Here is an 8936-nt window from a genome sequence, read left to right on the forward strand (position 1 = left end):
TGCATCGTACTAAACTTTGAACATTTCAAATATAAAACAACCGTCCAGTTCTTAGTCTCAGCTCCAGTCATGCTTGAATTAATTTCCGCTCGGATAGAGTTAAGAGTAAGAGTAAGAGGACAGTATCATTTATAACCTAATAACGTTACAACAGTGATAAATATCTCTTTCTATTTATTAATTTATTAATACACCTATTTGTTTGTTTTACAGCTATTCTCACTCTTCCGGCTCCATGGCAGCAGCAGTCCGGGCCAGTGAGTGGTCATGTGGGCGCTGTACCTTCCTAAATGCTGGTGCTGCACCCCGCTGTTCCATTTGTGAGGCACCACGCCAGAAACCTGACCTTAACCAGATCCTGCGATTGAGCAGCACCGAGGAGCGTCGGTGGGCTTGTCCCAAGTGCACCCTCAACAATTCCCAGGGTTCTGGTGCCTGCTCCGTCTGCGGATTCGAGCAGTCTCTCGCGACTCCTATCACCCCAATAGCAGTCAAAGCAAATAACATCCCTACTGCGGCCGTCCAACCCCAGGCACCGACGCTCACTGCCGCAGCCCCACCTGAGCCGCAAGGACAGCACCACGCTAAAAAGGAAACGCTGCAACCACCGGAAAACAACGGAGCTGTGGACGTCCTTATCGTGCAGCACTCGGGCTGGGCTTGTCCTCGATGCACTCTCCACAACACACCCGTGGCTTTGTCGTGTTCGGCCTGTGGTGGACCCAGGAAACTGTCATTGCCTAAAATTCCACCTGAGGCGCTCGTGGTGCCTGAGGTGCTCACGCCAGTGTTGGGATTCCCAGTGGACACAGCGGGGGCTACCCCACTTCTCATAGACTTAACAGATGACTCTCCGCCTGCCCCTCCCTGTGATCCTCAAGATTCTTCCCATGCTTCCTCACAGTCCCTCTCTTCGCCATTCGCCTTTTCCACACTCCAGAACAACCCTGTGCCCCGCAGCAGGAGAGAGGTGCCCCCTCCCGTGCGTTCACCAAACACAGGCACCGTCGTTTCCAGCCCAACTTCAACATCAGCAGTTACTGTGCCTCCTCAGTCGGTCCCTCAGCGGCCATCCAAGCCCAAACATGCCCAACCCCAGGAGCCCTCACACCCGAGCAAACGCCTTAGCATCTTGGAGGAGGAAGACTCTCAGCATCACTCACTGAAACCTCACTCTAACATTTCTTCCTCTGTCGGTGCATCCTGGAAGTGTTCCAACTGTTTGTCGCCTAACCCCGGTAGCTCATCTAAGTGTGAATCCTGCCGATCATCACGGGCAGGTTCTGACCTTATTGACCTCGTAGGTTGTGAGACAGTACGATTTACCCCAGCCAGCACCTCCAGCCCTGATTTTAGCATCTGGGCCTGTTCAAAGTGCACCCTGCGCAACCCTACAGGCGCAGCTAAGTGCTCTGCTTGCGGTTCTTCAAAGCTCCATGGCTTTCAGGAACAGCAGACGGCCCAGTCCCGCTGCTGTACACATTGTGGCCTCTGGTTAGGCTCCGGTACGCCGTCGTGTTTGTGCTCATCTTCGTCCTCGTCAAACTCCTCAGGTCAGAAAACGAGAAAACAGAATCGTGGCTTCCCTTCCTCCAACCCTGCTGCTGCTGCTGCTGCTTCCTCCTCCAACGTATCCTCCACATCCTCGTGTTCGTCCACCTCATCAAATCTGCAGGAGAAGATCGGGCAGTGGAGCTGCCCTGCCTGTACGCTTCTGAACAACGTCAAAGCCAAGAATTGTGCGGCCTGCCACACACCCCAACAGTACCTCACCCTCCGCAAAGTTATGAAGCCCTTGAAGAGGAGAGAGAGCATGCATGTTGAGGCACGGAGACAAAATGATGAAGGCGAGGCCAAAGAGCTGTGGGAAAACATTGTCAGCTTTTGCAGAGAGGTAAGAGCGAAACAGGAGCACAAGATAAACGATTTTCACAAAAGCATAAATAATAAATGTTAATTTGAGGACTGTTTGACCCTTCATTGTACTATGGGAGCTATGTATATATATTTTTTTTCAATTGTACCATTTTTTTATATCTGAAAAATTCCAATGAGTGAACAAATGCGAAACGTTGCGTATTTTTGTGATTTTGATATTGAACGAATGGGCAATTTATCTAAAAGCAAACGTTCTAGTGCATGCTGCCAGGGCCTGAAGTGAAGTTGATTTGCCTTGTGGAAATCCCTGGTTATGTATCCTGCTGTAGTTTTTTTTTTTCCTGAAGAATAACTTTTACATATGAATAATTTAAGATGTTAAATATATAGCGTGCTGCTTTGAAAAATGATATGCTATGCTATGCTGACATGCTATTTAGAGTTAAGTAAAAATCACAGCTACTATTCATACCTGACACTGATATCAAAAAACCCTGAACATTTCCAATTGCAATTTTAATTCATTAAATAACTTCTTGCCAGAATGCCAAGGGTGCTAACAAATAATCAATAATAATAATAATTATTTTTTAAGCAATTCATAATCGTTCAAGAGACAGTCGAGATATATAAGAAAAATGATTATTTCTCCGACACCTAGTTAAGGTGCGGAACCAAAACACCTTAAATATTTTGTTCATATACAGGGAAATATACTCTGCTGCTGTAATACTTCATAGCCAACCTTCCAGCCAGGTAAGCAGATCATAGGAATGCAGACATGATTCAGATCAGTGTCAGGACTAAGCTGAATTTATAGGCAAAGGTCCCGGGGTGTAAACGATTACACCATGTCATCAGATAGCTTGCTATTAATAATTAGTGGGCTGAAGGTAAACATAGATGCCATCGACTTCAAGACAAAAGGCTTCTAACAATGTCCGAGACCTGAGGCTGTACACTAAGTGGAGTAGTTAATGTCACAGTCACAGTGCAAAGGACAAACCAGGGAGATTTATGTTCGTATCAGAAGGATAATACCGGACGACAAATGGCTCCGTAAATACTGCACCCCAGGCTCGAAATCCACAATCTTTTTTTTCCACTGTGGATTGGTTTAATGTTAGACTCAAAGACTAGTTGCAAAGGTACGGTGAAAAATGGAAAAAAATGAATCAAACCATAATTATAATATTATAATAATAAAGCTCACTACAGAGCTGAACGCCATATATTTATCGGGGTGCGGCACGCCACTGTCACGATAAGCGAGATAATGCAAGGAGCTGTTTTCTATTAGTTCTCCGAGTGTTGTTGAATAATATTCTCAAAAAGAAATACAGTAGCTGTTTAGCATTTGTAAACCAGAGCTACACTCCTTATTTCTCAGCATTGCCAAGGACTTGGGTACAGTCACGCAAAAGTGTTCGAATTTCTCCTTGACATTACTTCGATGGAGTCCGTCCAAAATTAGAATTTTTCCAAGAGCGAAAGGACAGACATAAAAGAGACTTCTACATATATTCATCTCTTTGCATGACAAACATTGTCGAGTTAAAAAAAAATGGAACAACACAAGTCTGAGGTGTCCTTGGCTCACAAAGGGGATTTTGTAAGCAATGCCTGTAATAAAAAGAAGATGCTGTTTTAGTAATTTGGTGCTAAAAATAAATATAGAAAGCATAAAAATAAATTCCGTGCTATTTTAAGTTTATGTAGGAAGGACTATCACGAGAAGGGATTTGGATGATACTAAAATAGTATAAAGGAAATATGACTATTGGAGATTTAAAATGACACCAGGAATCAGTATGGCTCAGATGAAATAATTTAACATCGCAAACGTTGATTGATGCAAAGGAGAAATGTCCAGTACCATTTATCATAATTCATATACTTTAGAATTGATTTGAATCAGAGTATTATTGAATTGGGTTTTGTGTGAGTTTTAATCTTTGTTAGACATTGCTTATGGGGTACCACTGGGGTCAGTATTGAGCACCAAAGTATTTATTTATTTGTATTAAAATCAATACTATAAAATGTAGAAAAGCTAGACTTCATCCTAATCCTTTTTTTCAAAACCCCCGAAGTTTACTATTAGTTAGTTAACTGTAATATTTATATGTATTTAAATGTTGGGATTTTCCATTTTTCATTTAACACTTTTTTTTAATTTAAGAATGTAAAAAAAAAAAAAAAAAAGTATTTACATAAAATGACCAAGTCTGTCCAATCCATATCAGCTGATACACTTATACCCTTATGATTGTGGTCTTTTATTCTGATTGGTGCATTGCCAGATCTTCAATCCTCTCACAACTACTCTGCACTAACACTTGTGATACAGTGAGCATCATCACTAGCCCTTACCTTCTGTACCTCTCTCTCTCTCTCTCTCTCTCCCTCTTTGCCCCGTTGTAGAACTCTGTGAACTTCGTTGATGACAGTTTCCCTCCGGGGGCAGGCTCTGTGGGCTTTCCTGACGGCGACAGTGTCCAGCAGCGAATCAAGAAGTGGCTGCGCCCGCATGAGATCAACTGCAGCAACTTTAAGGACCGGAGTGTCAACTGGTCCGTGTTTCGTACACCGCGGCCCTCTGACATCCTTCAAGGTCTTCTGGGAAACTGCTGGTATGTCTGTTCATTAGCGCTGCGACAGTATGTGGATTTGGTCTACGTGTGTGACCATGTTTTTCGAGCGCAGAGCTGAACAAGGTCTAACTTGACCTACAAGGCAATTGTGAAGGGACACAATCACTGCTCACTCAAGTCATTCACCTGCTTCAAGCAATTTTACATTAAGGACACTTAGTTAGTATGCCCTCTGAAGCATTCTGTTCATTCATTTTTATGGACAGAATTCCTAGGCGCAGCCAGGTGTCGGGTGGGGTCCAGTTTGGGAGCCACCGGATTTCATCTCTGCTTTTTGCGGATGATGTTGTCTTGTTGGCCTCTTCGAGCCAGGACCTTTAACATGCAGTCGAGTGTAAAGCCGCTGGGGATGAGAATTAGCACCTCTAAGTCCGAGGCCATGGTTCTTGACCGGAAAAAGGTGGTTTGCACCCTCCGGGTTGGGGAGGAAGTCCTGTCTCATCTGGAGGAGTTTAAGTATCTTGGGGTCTTGTTCACGAGTGACGGTAGGATGGAACGTGAGATGAACAGGCGGATCGGTGCAGTATCGGTCCGTTGTGGTGAAGAAGGAGCTGAGCCGATCAATCAACGTTCCTACCATCGTCATGACCGAAAGAACGAGATCAAGGATACAAGCGGCTGAAATGAGCTTTCTCCGCAGTGTGGCAGAGCGCTCCCTTAGAGATAGGGTGAGGAGCTCTGTCACACGAGAGGAGCTCGAAGTAGAGCCGCTGCTCCTCCACATCGAGAGGAGTCAGCTGAGGTGGCTTGGGCATTTACATCGCATGCCCCTCGGACGCCTCCCTCGGGAGGTGCTCGGGTCCTGTCCCTCTGGGAGGAGACCTAGAGGAAGACCTAGGACACGCTGGAGCGACTATGTCGCTCGGCTGGCCTGGGAACGCCTTGGGGTCCCCCCAGAAGAGCTGGAGAAAGTGTCGAGGGAGAGGGAAGTCTGGGTGTCCCTGCTCAGACTGTTGCCCCCGCAACCCGGCCCCGGATAAGCGGTTGATGATGGATGGATAGTTAGTTAGTTAGTATGCAGAATTTTAAAAACCTAAACTCCTCGGGTGACCTGGCCTGGTTACTTCTTGGTATTATCAGTCAAATGTCAAAGAGCCTAAAGTTAGCCTAGCTAGCCTAAAGAAGCCCTTCCACCTATGCACACAGTTCAGTAGATTCACTTTTGTTCCTTGTCCAGGTTCCTAAGTGCTCTGGCAGTGTTGGCCGAACGTCCTGAGCTGGTAGAGAGGGTGATGATCACCCGAACCATCTGTCCAGAGGGGGCCTACCAGGTACGTCTATGTAAAGATGGCACGTGGACAACGGTACTAGTGGACGACATGCTGCCCTGTGACGACTATGGATACCTCCTCTTCTCCCAGGTGAGAATCAAAGGACGTTGGATAAGATATTTGTTTATCTCTTTCGTTTTACATCATTCATTTGTGTGCTAAATATACTGACCATTACTGTTGCTGTTTTTTCAAAATCCTAAAATCTTTCGCAAAAAGTTTCGCTACACCGCGAAATATAGCAAAAAAAATAAACGGAGGGACATTATAAAATAATTATGCATACAGCCTAGACGAGATCGTTCAAAGCATACTATTGGCTAATGAAACGCCTACTCGGTGTACTATTGGCTAATTGAGCAGGCTCTTAGATACTAGAACTATCTGGCCTCTACCTCGCGATTTTTCCCACTTCGCGGTGGGTCTTGGAACGCAACTACTGCGATAGGAGAGGGATCACTGTAAAAGTTTTTTTTTTTTGTTTTTTTTTAAATGTCAAAAAAATGTCAAGCTCCCTCTTGGATGTGGAATGCTCAGTCCAAAAATGTCATAAGTTTCTTCCAGTTCTGCCAAATAACATTAACAAAACTGTAATTTGTCTCTTTCTGTTGTGACTAATGGTAAGAAACAAAAGTTGGCGTAAACTGCACAATGTCTTTGGTCGTTCAGCGTCAGTAAATTGGGATTTAAGGGTGTTGCATCTGTGGGGATAAAGCTACAGGTTTTAAGTTTCCTGCAGCATTTGTGTGTTATTCGCAGGTCATTCAATATTAACTCTTGTCCGTAATTTAATCTACAGTAGTGACACCTATTATGGTTGGCTTTGTTTGTGTCCTTGGAAATTTTCTAGTGATGTAGGAAATACATTCCCCAGTGCGGAATCAATCAAAGTAAAACCTTTAACCTAGATTTATGTGGTCATTTGGGCAGATAAAGTAAATCAAAAACATCATGACCTACAGTGCAGCTAGTGTTTGTAAACTGATGTGGTTGAGTTCATATTTTTCATCCTTCTTTAAAATAACAGTAAATATTTTTTTTTTCTCTCTTTCTCAACCTTTCAGGCTCAAAGGAAACAGTTATGGGTTGCACTGATTGAGAAGGCCCTTGCTAAAATCCATGGCTCCTATTTTGCCCTGCAGGCAGGGCGCGCCATAGAGGGCCTGGCCACACTGACTGGCGCTCCTTGTGATTCACTCATGCTACAGGTCAGCTCTACTAACCCCCGAGAGGAGCCAATTGATACAGACCTCATCTGGGCAAAAATGCTCAGTTCTAAAGAAGCTGGGTAAGAAATTATATTCACAATATAAAAAAATAAAATAAAAAAAAAACGTTACCTTTTCAGTACAGTATGCGTGTAAGATAGAAGATAAGAATACTGAACGGGACTCATCATTAGGGATGTCCGATAATATCGGTCGGCCGATGATCTGACATCCCTAATGATGACCGATTTAAGCATATTTTGTAATATCTGTAAGAATCGTTCACGAAAAACCCAATAACGCAATGCCTGGGTTTACACAAATGAGATGCCTCAGTGCTCTGGAGAACTTATTATTATTGAATCACTATTATTGCAGTAACTTGTTCTAAACTCCTGTATCGCTCTCAACCCAGCTTCTCCGAAAACGCCCTTTCCTCTTCTCACACTCCACTCCTCGTACACATGCGCTCTCAACACGCCTCCTCACTTCCCTCCCATAAACATCTCGTAATGTAGCGGAGCGGAAGAATGAAACAGAGGCAGCTTTATCTCACCTATAATCAGCACTGTTGTCGGCCACAGTGCAGCGCCAAACCACTCAGAGCAGAACTTGACCCAAACCAGCCCAAGAATCGTCAGAAACAGTAGAACATTATACCAGAACAAACATTTATTCCCCAACCGTCACAATGGCACAAATGAACACAGGACATTATCAATGCTAAACAAGCCTCTCTACTAGATGGCAGCATTGTAGTTTATTTTATCAATCTATATTGATAATCAGGGGGTTGTATGCAGAATGCTGGTGCCTGCAACTCTTACAGCGGTTTGTACAGATTCTGTCCCCTAGGGGGCAGAATATAATTGAGAAACACTGTTATCTTAGTGAGCAGGCAACTCTTAACTTCCACCACCACACCACTGAAATGAAGTGATTGGACAATATCGGCAAATCGGATATTGGCAAAAAGTTAATATCAGACATCCCTACTCTTTATTTGTAATCATTTAGCAAAAAATGTCACGAAAAGCTGTACCACTTTACACAAAAAATCATATATACAGGGAACCTTCGGTTAGCAGCGTCCTTGACTTACTGCATTTTTAATAGTCACGTCACCATCTCCAATCAATGTATTCAGAAAATGTATTCCATCGTTCTGGTAGGGTGGTAAAACTTGCTAAGCAGTTTGCACAGGAATTAGTTGGCGAGGGGGAGAATAGTGCGTCGTTCAGTGCTATACGCAGAAGATGCCTTTGTTTACATTTGCCAATTTGTCACCATACATCATGAATTGTGCTACATTAGCTTTTTTTATTTATTTATTTTTCTCATTTGTGTTGTTTCTTCTCATGTCCTTATGGCTCACAGAGATAGGCCAGACTTTTCTGATTTTTTTTTTATGTCCTAGATGATGATGTTAGCGCCGTATGTATAGAGCTACTGTAAAAAAAAGCACATATCGACGGTTGAAGTATCTCGGTTTTTACATTTCACAAGACTTCTAAAATTGGTTAAATCTAAACATGTCTGACAGGAAAAGCCCAACATCTATAAACACTGTCCACTTGTATGTTTTCTTCCGTCCCAGGTTTCTGATGGGTGCATCCTGTGGAGGAGGCAACATGAAGGTAGATGATAATGTCTATGAGTCCTTAGGATTGCGCCCTCGACATGCATATTCCATTTTGGATGTACGCGATGTCCAGGGTTACAGGTACTGTTTTGATTTCTATTTTTTTCCCCATGTGTTGTGATTGCATAAAGAACCAGGCTATGAGCCATTGTGACACTTCAATACAGTTACCTTTACTAACTTGACTGTACTGCAGTAAAACGTTACTACTAGTTCAGTACCAATCTTCTGAAGAGTGGATATCTGTTCTGATATTGACTAGATCGCCTATATTGTGCGGCTA

At 43.6% G+C, this 8936-nt stretch overlaps 1 protein-coding gene across 2 annotated transcripts in view; it reads left to right on the forward strand.

The window, feature by feature from the left end:
- capn15 (calpain 15) overlaps positions 1-8936 on the forward strand; it is a 26564-nt gene that overhangs the window by 8587 nt on the left and 9041 nt on the right. For both annotated transcript variants that reach the window (XM_008314624.3, XM_008314623.3), the window contains exons 2-6: positions 214-1894; positions 4303-4511; positions 5710-5893; positions 6868-7091; positions 8609-8734. In XM_008314624.3, the coding sequence (XP_008312846.1) occupies positions 236-1894; positions 4303-4511; positions 5710-5893; positions 6868-7091; positions 8609-8734 (2402 nt within the window). In that variant the 5' untranslated portion in view covers positions 214-235. The remainder of the gene's footprint in view (positions 1-213; positions 1895-4302; positions 4512-5709; positions 5894-6867; positions 7092-8608; positions 8735-8936) is intronic.

Source organism: Cynoglossus semilaevis, chromosome 8 (assembly GCF_000523025.1).
Source record: "Cynoglossus semilaevis isolate Cse_v1.0 chromosome 8, Cse_v1.0, whole genome shotgun sequence".
NCBI lineage: Eukaryota > Metazoa > Chordata > Actinopteri > Pleuronectiformes > Cynoglossidae > Cynoglossus > Cynoglossus semilaevis.